The 12,607-nt window shown below is 51.2% G+C and overlaps 1 protein-coding gene across 2 annotated transcripts; it reads right to left on the bottom strand.

The window, feature by feature from the left end:
• Positions 1–3,339: 3,339 nt before the first annotated feature.
• Positions 3,340–6,705, bottom strand: RPS14 (ribosomal protein S14). 2 transcript variants are annotated; one of them, XM_012927643.3, is made up of 5 exons: positions 6,571–6,705; positions 5,087–5,237; positions 4,650–4,811; positions 4,182–4,258; positions 3,340–3,454 (listed from the first exon to the last, which is right to left on the bottom strand). In XM_012927643.3, exons 2-5 carry the CDS (start codon positions 5,233–5,235, stop codon positions 3,387–3,389), a joined length of 456 nt encoding a protein of 151 aa, XP_012783097.1. In that variant the 5' UTR covers positions 5,236–5,237; positions 6,571–6,705; the 3' UTR covers positions 3,340–3,386. The 2 variants fall into 2 exon arrangements, with proteins under 2 accessions (XP_012783097.1, XP_004587590.1); XM_004587533.3 differs by having other exon boundaries at positions 6,611–6,701.
• Positions 6,706–12,607: the final 5,902 nt, after the last annotated feature.

Raw genomic sequence — 12,607 nt, 5'->3', positions numbered from 1 at the left:
CCTTTGCTACAGTTTCTGCTTTCTGGAGACTTCTGTGCATACCGAGTACATTAGGGTGCCCCATGTGGTTCTACCTAACCTGTGATATACTTGAAGCGCTCAATTATCTGTGATGTTCTCTAAAGAAATTTTGCTTTTGCTTCAAACTCAGGGATAGTGCTGCCTGGGCCCACATCAGTAGTTTGTCTGGATTAATTTTAATGCAAATGTCTGGCACTCTCACCTCAGCACAGGGGACAGGAATGGAGTCTTAGTTGCTGGCTACTGACCCATGTTCCTTGTTAGGGTTACCTCACATTGCTTGCTTGCAGTTCAGTTCCCTCATCCACTTCTCCTAAACCCTTCACTGGCTTTACTGTGTGCAGCCCTGAGGTGCATGGGCTTTCATCTATCCAGGACCTAGAAAAGCTCTTCAAGTACTCATCGGTCTTTATGGAGCCACACTTGAGACTGGGCTGGGTGCTGGGCTAGACAGTGCCCCCAGAGTTTACAATGGGAAAAGGCTCTTCCCAGTGACCGATGAGGCCATGCCAGAATGGAGGGGGACCTTCAGAGCCACTGGGCCCGAAACATGGGCAGAGGATGGTGAGTCTGAGCTGGGCTGAATGTAAGCGCGTGCAGGTGGAGGGCTGAAGGCATGGAGAGCAGCAGCCATCAGGACCATCTCTAGGGGCTTTGTGGGCCCAGTGTTCCTGCTGTATTGCAAAGGCAGATATACAGAGAGTAGATACAGGAAGAGCTTCCTTCTAATGACTCACTCCCCAAGTGACTGCAACGGCCAGTGCTGCGCCAATCCAAAGCCAGGAGCCAGGAACACCCTCCAGGTCTCCCACACTTTGGGCCGTCCTCAACTGCTCTCCCAGGCCACAAGCAGGCAGCTGGATGGGAACTGGCGCCCACATGGGATCCCGGCGCATTCAAGGTGAGGACTTTAGCCACTAGGACACCGCAGTGGGTCCCCTGCTGCCAGTTTTACATGCACCTGCCAAGGTTGGGCTCCTATGGTCTGGAGACTCCCACCCTGCTCACCTCAGCAGTCTGCTACATTTCATGCTGAGTTCTCCTTGAGGACAGACAACCCTGAAAGAAACTGCTTTCAGTCCATGGCATCCCTGGTTACCAGGAAACAGCAAGATGAGACACAAATCCCCACCACAGAAAACAGGCTTCAGCAACTGCCAGCACTTTCCATCCGGTTCTTTCTATGCCATTCTGCATAGAACTGAGCAGGAATGAGGATAAGCAGTACCTTCTCAGTGTTGGGGACCAGATCCCAACACCTTCAATAAGTGATGACCCAGGAGGCAACTGGCACCCTAGAAGCCTATACTCAACCACCCAGAGGATGCAGTACCCAAGGTGGCACACTGCCACTGTGGAATGCACATTCCCACACACCTCCAGCCTCAGAATCCACCTAAGGACATCCTTCTTCATAACTTTAAACAACACTCCTGATATCACTCAGTCTCCTGTTAACCTTCATTTGATAAAGCTAGCATGTGCCAGCCCACTCCTAGACACCTACTTGTAACTGGTGAAGCTCTTGTCTCAGGAATATCTGTACCTTCCCCTAGTTTACCATGACGACTATCAGGATGCACTCACATTTAAACTTCAGGTTTAATTAGACCCCTCACTGTGAAGACAGAATCTTTACAGTGTTGATCTGTTTAACACCACAGGGATGAATTGTGGCAGACACGCCGAGACCAAAGCCTCCAGAGAGCCTCCATCAGATGGGAAATCATTCACCAATAAGCAGAAGGCAGTAGTGGCATGCATTACAGCCTAACACAAGCATGGATTCCTCTCACATGACACAGCCAGTGGGGACTCAGGGATGTGATGCCGTCACTACCCCAAAATGGTTTGTGGCGACTGTTGCACAGCTATACATACATACTTCACACCACACACTGGCCACACACATATGGCATGTGAATTTCAAAACTGCTATTTTGAGACGAGGGTAAGTAAATTGGCTAATTCTCCACTTGCAAAACTCTTACTTCCCACCCATGCTTATAGCCTTCGAAGGCAATGGAAGAGGGGCCAAAGCCTTGGGACCCTGCAGCTTCGTGGGAGACCCAGAACTGGCCATCTGGGGAGTGAACCAGCAGATGAATCTGTAAATCTGTCTTTACAACAATTCTTTAAAATGAAAAGCCTTGGGCCCAGCAGTTAAAGTCCTTGCTTTGCACACACCAGGATCCCATACGGGTGCCGGTTTGTAACCCAGCAGTCCTGCTTCCCATCCAGCACCCTGCCTGTGGCCTGGAAAGGTAGCTGAGGACAGCTCAAAGCCTTAGGATCCTACATCCAAATGGGAGACCTGGAAGAAGCTCCTGGCTTCAGATCAGCTCAACTCTAGCCATCGCAGCCGCGTGGGGAGTGAATCTTCGGATGGAAAATCTTCTCTGTATGACTTTTCAATAAAAGTCAAGTCTTTAAAAAACAAAAAAACCAAAAACCCCTGCTATTTTTATAAGATCTGCGGGCCGGATCTTGGCCAACTGACATCCTGGGCTGATTTTGCTAGCTGTACAAGGGTTATCAGCAACACCACTTCAACATGGTTACATTCCCCCTGTACTACCTCAGGACCTTTCCTTACTCCCTCTGCTGGGCACAACCCACTCAATTCCACCATCACAGCCGCCCCAACCTCCCTCCTGCCACTCTGTTCCTACCAAAGGCCACATCCCAGCCTCAGTGTCTTCACCTGTCCACCCCCACCACAGCAGTCACAGGGCACCATGGCATTCCTTTGCAGAACACTGCAGTACCATCTGGCGCCGAGTCCCTGGAGCTGGCTCCAAGCTTCCGGAAGGCAAGAACTTTATTTTCTATTGCAATGAAAATAGGACTTGGTGTGTATTTGTGGGGTAACTGAATCTTTAGGTACTTTATGTACTGGTGGGGAAGAAGTGCCAAGATCTGCCAAGTGAAAAGCAAGCACAGCAGGGCAAGCTACAACTGTGCACAGAAGGTGTGGGGGGAGCACGCCACCCACCCGTGTTTATATTTGGCGCTGGTCTGGAAGGCTCCTCTTCTGCTCGGGCCACACTTCATCAACAACTCCCACTCTGCTCTGGCTCTTTAAGAACCGGTCCATTTATAGAACAGACATCTCCACTTTCAAGGTCCGGTTTTAAAGACTGAGATAACTTCAAGCCAACAAACTTGCACAGAACACTCACCAGCAGTGCCAGCACCTCACCTCCCAGGACCCAGTTCCTCTGCCCTCTCCCCTCCCTGGCTCTAAAGCAATGTACACTGCCTGCCCTTTTATGTGTACCCTCGGGCAGTTGTTACATTAACAACAGAGTAAACAGCTTACATGATGACCATTTATTAACAGAAAATAACGTGGGGAGTCCTGCTCACAGGCGGCGACCACGGCGACCCCCCTTCCTGCGGGTGCTGTCGGAGGGGATGGGGGTGACATCCTCTGGGGGAAGAAGAAAGAAGCTATCAGTGCCCGGAGCGGAGGAAACGAGCAGGGCTGCCCAATCAGTAGCGAATCCTGTCCGTACCAAGAGCCCCACTCCACAGATGAAGGGAGAAGCCTCGTCTGTGATGACCTCCATTTCCCAATGTGCTTCCACCTGGCCTTCTAAAGGTTCTGCCAGGGTCAGGAGGATACACACCCTCATCTCCACCACCTAGCCCTCAGAAGCAGCTGCAGCCTCCTCCTCTTCAGTGGGTAAAAATGAGAGCTTGGGTTGAGGATGTAGTCTGTACACTCTGCTGCTACCTTCACAGATCAGGGATGTGGGCGCCAGGAGGCCGCGGACATGTGCAGTGTGGCAGCAGCTCCTATATGCCTCTTCACCTTCAACTGCTACCACTATCACACCTCACCAATCAACACAGACACCAAGAAACGCAAAGTCCTAGGACATGAGAGGGCCCACGCAAATGCTAACTGCAGTGCCAGGGACACATGAAGGATTCCTTTTCCTGTTCCAACCTCTGCCAAGCAGTGTGGCAGAAATGAGATGAGGTGCCCCAATACAGAAGAGCAGGGCAGGGTTGACAAGGGACTGAAGTCAAGTGGTAATGCCCCCCACAACCCCTGCTAACAATTCTAACCAGCAGTACTACACCCGTCAGGCACACCACATGTTTCGTGGGGTCAAGGCCAACCCAAGTGCTAGCTAAAGCAAGGCACTTACCAATTCGCCCAATTTTCATCCCCGAGCGGGCAAGGGCTCTGAGAGCTGACTGGGCTCCAGGTCCAGGGGTTTTGGTCCTTGGAGAGGAAGGTGTAAGTTAAAAATCTAGTTCTCTTGACAAAGGTCAGCTGCAGGGATCTGTGACCAGTATGTAAAGTATGCTGGCCACTAAGTTCCTGTCGTGCACATCACGCTTTCTCACATGCCTGATCAAGTTTTCTATCACCTCAAGATCCTTCCCTTGCTGTGGTATTCTCCTGCTTCCTTCACTGGGAGAACTCCTGGTTTATCATTTGGGGTTTAAATTCTACGTCACCATCTAAATTCACCAAAAGTAGGAACTACACACCCACATTACTACTGCATCATAGCTTAAAACTGGACGCCCTGAGGAGCCTGGGTGGCCATTGGGGAAGAAAGAGGCCAGACTACTGTTCCAGTACTTAGAACATGCCCAAGCCTTGTTACCTATTTCCTCCTGTGGCCCGCAGTTTGATGTGTAGGGCAGTGATGCCCAGCTCTTTGCACCTCTGGGCCACATCCTGGGCAGCCAACATGGCAGCATATGGCGAGGATTCATCTCGATCAGCCTTCACCTTCATTCCACCAGTCACACGGCAGATGGTTTCCCTGGACACAAAAGCAGAGGCACCAAGAAGTCACAGAGCGTTGCTGTGCCCTAACAGGAGTACCACTGCCCAGCTGTGACAGAGGACAGCCACCCCAAGCCTGGACAGGCCCTCACGGCTCTCAGCCTAGTGGGGATAGTAGCCAAGTTACCTAGAGCTGGGCTAACCTGCAGCTGCAATGCCCTTAGGAGGAGTCCCAAGGACCTCCCACAGTGCACAGCTGTCAGGACACAGAGCAACTCCTCACACCTCTTGAGACCCCACCCCAGGACTCACTTGCCAGAAAGATCAGTGACGTGGACAAAGGTGTCATTGAAGGACGCAAAGATGTGGCAGACCCCAAAGACATTCTCCCCTTCGGCCACCTGAGGCCCGAGGCTGATGACCTGCTCCTCCTTCTTCTCCTTCCCCTTGCGAGGTGCCATTTCTGAATAGAAAAATCAACTGCAACATTAACAGACCAAAAAGTCGCCAGAAGTGTAAGTCACTTTCCCTGGCTACTAGAGGAAACGCCAAGTTTGTTGCTGGGTCTGTCCCCCTGCACCCCTGACTGGGCTGTATTCTCATCTCTGCCTCAATGAACCCCATTTCCCCACACTTAGAGAAGGTCAAGTGCTGACCAAAAAAGCCAAGTGTAGTTGACAACCCTTTTCCAAAACAACCTAAGTAGGGCTCACAACACCTAGGGGATACAAGCTTAGGGTAGCAGCAGCCCAAGGGGGCTTCTGGAATATACATGCCAGGGGGCTGCTCAGCAAACCAGCCAAATCCAAGCCTGCCTCTGGGTCTTCCTGGTGCTCACACAGCAGCTGAGAAGCAGGTGGTGATTTGCTCAGGGTGACATGACACAGCAGGCTGGGTGTGCAGCTGCCCACACCAGAGAGAACCAGAGGTCCTCCTAGCCTCCTGATCACTGGCTCACCAATTTGCATTAAGTCATGACAGGACGTGCAGGGGGGGACACACCACGAACAGAGCCAAGGGTCATGCCTGCCCATCCTCACTGAGCGCTGCCCTGGGGGTTTTGGTTTCAGCAGCCTGTACCAGCTCCTCAGTCCTCCACCAGCCCCCAGCTGTGCAGAGCCAAGCCCTCAGCTCCAGCAGCACCGAGGCGGGCTCATCTGCCGTGGGGACGGCTTCTCACCTCAAGCCGCAGCCTCTCCCCCAAGAGCCCAAACCAAAGCTAGAAACCGGCCGCCCGTCCAGCCCAGCACTCCGCCAAAGTAGCTCATCTGACCCCGGGGGCGCTAACTGCCAATTCTTACTGCAGCTCTTGGTGCCTAAGCCAATCGCTCCTACCCCCGAGAAGGAGAGCGACCCGGGAGGGGGGTTAGTGCTGGGACCAAAACTGCGGTAACCATGCAGGAGTACCGCCTGGGATGTCCCCCGTCCCCACCTCACAGGAGAAGGGGTGTCGGGGAGCGCGACACCCACACGGGACCCGGGGCCGGGCTCTCCACGGCAGCCCCTCAATCCACCGGGACTCCAGACGAAGGGAGAGGGAGGAATCCGACCCGACAGCACCCGGGCGGGATCCCGCGACCCCAACCACGCTGGGCCGTGCCCTAAGGGACGGATCCACTCGCGCCCCGACTCCAAGGGCTCCTCCCTGCAGCCCGACGGCCGCCTTCCGGCACACGGGGCAACGCCGAACCCAGCCGGGCCAGGTTCCGGGTCGGCCGCCAGCGCACCCGCCCCTGCACGCAGACACCCCTCCGCACCCCCAATCCCGCGTCTCGCGCCCCGCCGAGCCCCCTCACCCCAGGATGAAGCCCGATTGTCAACGCCGGGACCCCTCACCTGCGCGTCCTCCCTCGACTCCGCCACCGGAAAGAGAGCGACGGAAGGGGCGGGGAGACAGGTCACTGCTGGGTCCCGGAAGTACACCTCGGGGGTCACGGGGAAAGGCGGCGCTACGAAGCCAATCTGGCCTTTACGTTTTCCAAGCTAGCCCTGAGCAAGGACGTCTAACTTAAAAGAGACCGAAAAGAGGCAGAGCAGCGTGTCGCTGAGAACATATCCGCCTACGCGACTGTAAGCGTCCCATAGTCCGCTTGGGTGAGACGGGCCCGCGCTCCAAGATGGCGGATAAGTGACTTCCGTCCCGACTCAGGCCTTCCGGCCCGATGCCTGCAGCGTCCCTAGCGGTGCGGGGGAGAATAGCAACAACAAAACGTCTTATTTGAGAAATATTAGTCTTGATGGAAGAGATGCGCATCAGAAATGCGCTTCAGGTTTCACAGGATTTCAGTGTGTGAAGAAGTTGTCACAATGCAATGAGATAAATATTTTTTAGTAAATGGCAATGGGATAGAAAATCAATTTAGGAGACAAGGGAAGAATTCAGATTCACACTTTCATTCCATTTGACTTGAATACGTAAACATATTTAACACTGTCAAGTTCCAGAGAAAATTGATTGAATATTTATCAAAAGCACGAATGTGAAAGTAACTCTATATAATAGTTGCAAGCGATAGAATTACTATAAAGACTAAAGTGCTTGACTACATAAAACCCTTAAAAAGGAATTTTGTTAAATATCAGTGTCCTCGGCAAAATAAGAGTTATCCGGTGCTTATCTGCCAGCCAGGTAAGCAGTTTATATCCATTGGTTCATGTAATTCTCACAATATCAATAGATACTCACTTCCCGTTTACATATAAGATGCTGACCTGACACATGCGTGGGGTATTCAGAATTAAAACCTGTATGTTTAATAGCTACTTCCATATATCCCCCTAATAGCAGCAATACTAAAGGGCCTTGAAGACTTGAGATACTGTGTGGATGGGAACATGGAGAGGAGCTGGGAAGTGTATTTAGCAGATATGAGCACCTTACGTGTAGACACACAGATAAACATGTACATATGACATCTATAGTATCCATGGTATGTAGCATGGAGATCTGCAATCATGAGGGCTGAAGCTATGGTGCAGCGGTTTAAGCTGCCATCTCCAGCGCTGGCATCCTGTGTGGACAGTGCCTGGTGTCCGGGCTAGTCTGTTTCCAATCCAGCTCCCTGGCTGGCCCTCCTCTGCTGCTTTCCCAGACCGTTAGCAGGGAGCTGGATCAGAAGTGGAGCAGCTGGGACAGAAGCTTACATCCATATGGGATGACAGCATCACAGACAGTAGCTTTACCTGATACATCACAACACCAGCTTCTTAATTTTATTATTTTGAATATAAAATGCATTCAGAAAAACTTAATACTAGGGGGCCAGTGTTGTCACCCAGTGAGTCAACCCACTGCTTAGGACACCCTCATTCCATAGCAGAGCTCCAGTCCCTGTCCTAGCTCCTTGGTTTCTGATCCAGCTCCCTGTTTGTGAGCCTGGGAGACAGCATGTTATGGCCTCTGCGGCCCACAGGGTAGAGTTCTAGCTCCTGGCTTCAACCTAGCTCAGCCCTGACCGCTCTGACCATTTACTGCAGCCTTTCCTATAAGTGTTTTTTAAAAGCATAACTCTCCCCAAAAACCCACACCCTCCTTCTCACACTTCTGTCTCCAACGGCTGAGTCATCTCCCTTGAAAGCTACAGGTAGTAGCCGGATTGCATAATTTTTAACCACTAATGACATTTCCTTGCATGGCCGCACCACTGTTTATATACTCAGTTCTCTATCGATGGACATTTAGGTTATTTCCAGAGTGGGCAAGTATAAATTTGTACTAATCTTTCTCAGAATAAATTGCTGAAAGTCACAACAAATATGTGGTTGATACATGTTGCTAAACTGCCCTCCAGAAAGTGCAATCCATTCTGCTTGTGCGAAACCCAGAAGCCACACAAGCATCCTTGTTGCGTGCATCCCTGCTGTGATACGTGAGGTCAGACATCTCTTCGTGGGATTTTCTGACCATCGAACTTCATCTGGGAACTCTCTGTTTACATTTTTTTTTTTTTTTTTTTTGAGAAGGAGGCAGTCTGTTCTAGGAAGAGAGGTACCCAGCAGAGATGTCTGAGCAGAGTGGAATGTTGAGGAGTGACTTCCTGCTTTGCATGAGAGTTGCATCAAATGGAGCCCTGGTGCTGTGGCTGTGGTGTAGCCAAGAACCTGGGCCCCTGCACCCACATGGGGACCCAGATAGGCTCCTGGCTGCAGCCTGCCCCAGCCCTGGCCTTTGTGGCCATATGGGGAGTGAATCAGCAGATGGAAGATCTCTCTCTCTCTCTCTCTCTCTCTTTCAAATACATAAAAAAATAAATCTTTGGAATAAAAATATTTGTATTAAACAGATATCTGAGTCTTCACAAAGAAAAGCTCTGAACACTTCCCACACAGAACAGATTTTTCCTTGGAAAAATCTTTTCTTCACCCCAGAAACCATCAAACTCACTGCTTTCACACTCCACTTGTGTGATTTGATTAAGATATTGATTTGTTTCTAGAAACTATTAACTCTCAGTCCCTGGGAAAGAATTGAAACCTTTCTGTACTTTAGCTTTGTCATCTGTAAAAAGGAGTCATAGCATCTTCAAAAACTGAAAACAGTTCTCGGCCCTAGCACGGTAGCCTAGTGGCTAAAGTCCTCACCTTGCGTGTACTGGGATTACATATGGGCATCAGTTCGTGTCCTGGCAGCTCCACTTCCCATCCAGCTCCCTGCCTGTGGCCTGGGAAGGCGGTTGAGGACGGCCCAAAGCCTTGGGACCCTGCACCTGTGTGGGAGACCCGGAAGAGGTCCTGGTTCCCGGCTTTGGATCGGCACAGCACCGGCCGTTGCGGTTCACTTGGGGAGTGAATCATCGGACGGAAGATCTTCCTCTCTGTCTCTCCTCCTCTCTGTATATCTGACTGTAACAAAATAAATAAATCTTAAAAAAAAATAAAATAATAAAATAAATTAAAAAGGGGCCCGACATGGTAGCCTAGTAGCCATTTCCTCTCCTTGCGTACACCGGGATCCCATATGGGCGCCAGTTCTAATCCTGGCAGTCTTGCTTCCCATCCAGCTCCCTGCCTGTGGCCTGGAAAAGCAGTCAAGGACAGCCCAAGCCTTGGAACCCTGAACCTGCTTGAAGACCCAGAAGAGGCTCCTGGCTCCTGGCTTCAGATCAGTTCAGCTCTTTCCATTGTGGCTGCTTGGGAACTGAATCAATGGATGAAAGATCTTGCTCTCTGTCTCTTCTCCTCTCTGTATATCTGACTTTCCAATAAAAATAAATACTGTAAAAAAAGCTTACATACTGGAAGAGGACCTGACAGCATGTCTAAGTAGATTTTCTATTGTGTTTGAGGGAGATGAGTTAGATGGAGAGAATTGGGTATCATAAATGATATTGGAGCCAGAGGGAAGGTGCAAGGCAGGGCAGGTGGCAGAACTGAACAGAGACTTTGAATGGAGGAGTGAGGCGGGAGCCAAAGCAAGCCTTGCTGAGGTCTAAGAGGATTATGACAGCTGGTATGGCATGTGCCAACGAGCAGAGATGGTGACTGACATACCCTCGGGACAGCCAGGAGGCCAGTGAGGCTGGGTGGAGGGCGCAAGGGGAGATGAGGACAAGAGGTCATGATTAGGGGGCTTGGGAGCAGACTGCTCAGGGGCAGTCTGTAAGGACTTTGGCCTTGCTCAAGGTGGGGCCGTAGGAGGGTTTTAAGCAGACCAGTGATGGACACATTTCTGTTTCAAGGGGTCACACTAGAGTCTCTGTGAAATACAGGCTGTTAGTGGGTCCAGCACCGTGACGTAACATGCTAAGTCTCCACCTCTGCTGCTAGCATCCCATATGGGGTCTAGTTCGAGTCCCAGCTGATCTACTTCCAATTCAGCTCCTTGATTATGGCCTGGGAAAGCAGCGGAGGCTGGACCAAGTGCTTGGGTCCCTGCAACCATGTGGGTGGGTGACTTGGAAGAACCTCCTGGCTCCTGGCTTCTGATAGACTTAGCTCCAGCCCTTGTGACCATTTGGGGAGTGAACCAGCATATGGGAGATCTCTTGCTGGCTCTCCTCTTTCTATAACTCTGCTTTTCCAATAAAAATAAATAGAAAGAGAGTGAGCGAGAGAGTGAGCGAGAGAGAGAGAGAGAGAGAGAGAGAGAGAGAGAATAGGCAGTTAGTGGGGCCAGGACAAAAGATGTATGTATGCTGGTTTAGAGACTTCTGTCCTGAAACAGAGGAGTGGCAGTAGTGGAAGCAGGTACCAGGCATGGCAGTGAAGGTGCCAGTTAGTGCACCTATGTTCCCTTTGTGCGTCTAGATGTAATTTCTGCCCCCGGCTCCCCTCCCTAGCTTCCTGCAGACTCAGATCTGAGAGGCAGTGGCTATGGCTCAAGTGATTGGGCTTCCTCCACCCATATCGGAAACCTGAATTCACTTCCTGTCTCCTGGCTGTTGTCTAGCCCAACCCTGGCTGTTGCAGGTATTTGCTAAGCAAACTAAAAGATGAGAGCGCTCTCTCGCGCGCGTTCTCTCTCTCTCTCTCTCTCCTTCATAAAGCTATAAATATTTGAAAAATACAAGAAGCACACTGGTGACTGAAAACTAGCATTGCTGGAAGTGAGAAGAAGTGGTCTGAACCTGGTTGCTTTTGCAAGTTACTCCAGTGGGCCAGCTTTGAAGTGTGGAGCAAGAAGCGGTTCAAGAGGACTCCTGGTGACTACAGCAATCGGACAGAGAAAGCTGCATTAAGTCAGAATAGGAAAGATTGGAGGTAAATGAAGTTTTTGGGGAAAGGTCAGATATTCAGTCTTGGGACTAAGTTTAAGGTTTATTTATTTATTTATTTATTTGAGAGTCTGGGAGACATAAAGTAAGAGACAGAGAGGTAGAGATATATCTTCCATCCTCTGGTTCATTTCTCAAAAGCCCCTAATAGCTGGGTCAGACGGAAGCCAGGGTGCAGAACTCCATCTGCCTGGAGCTGAGGACTGGGATATTTGAGCCCTCACAGGATGGGCACCAGCAGGAAGCTGGGCCAGGAGCAGAGGGGGTTGGTATTGTAACCAGGTACTCTGATCTGGCATGCGGAGGCCCAAGCAGCATGTTGACCACTGCCCCAGGTGCCTGGCCTCGGGTTTGAAATGCTCATTTGCATGTCCAAGTGCAGGTGTCAGGGAGATTGTTGGGATAGAAGGTTCTGGGACTGAGGTGAGGGTCAGGAATGGAGTGTCCACAGAGGAGGCATGGGCCTCTGTGGGATTGAGGATCCTGAGACTGTGAACACAGAGGGACTAGGTGCAGACCCAGAGGAACTGGGGTCGGCTTTGAGACATGGCACCTAGCCACAGAGCAGGGCTAGGTGACATGGCCACTCAGTGAGACTGAAGGGATGGATTCAGGAGGAGTCACGGCATGAGCAATGACCGTGAAAACCAGCGACCAGACTGGACAGGAGGACAGGAATGTTAATGAGAGGCGTCAAGGGTCGAGGGGCCAGAGGGCTGGAATCATTTCTGAGTGAGTATCAGGGTGACCAAGAGTTAAAACAGAAGCTAACTGATGGGTGCGACCGTGAGTCTGGAAAGAGAGGATGGGACATTATGGAGGACTCTTCTGGGCAGGCCCAGCTTTGCCCCTGAGGAAGGATAGGGCTGGAGCCCCAAGAGCAGCCTTGGTGTAGGGGAGGGGAACAGATCCGTAATACCGGCTCCTGCCACGGGACCCGCTAGATGGCGCTCTTCACTACACCTCTGCAGGGAAGGCACGGGCTTGGCTGGGGATGGTTTTCATAGAGAAAGGGCAGGTGTAGTGTAGTTTCTGAGCCCAGACGTTGGCTGGGGAGTGTGTGTATGTGTGTATCTTGCTCAGGCCAGGGTTGTGCTATGACCAGGGCCTTGGTGTGCCG

This window comes from Ochotona princeps, chromosome 19 (assembly GCF_030435755.1).
Source record: "Ochotona princeps isolate mOchPri1 chromosome 19, mOchPri1.hap1, whole genome shotgun sequence".
In the NCBI taxonomy this organism is placed as follows: domain Eukaryota; kingdom Metazoa; phylum Chordata; class Mammalia; order Lagomorpha; family Ochotonidae; genus Ochotona; species Ochotona princeps.
This window is presented reverse-complemented; position numbering and strand designations above follow the sequence as displayed.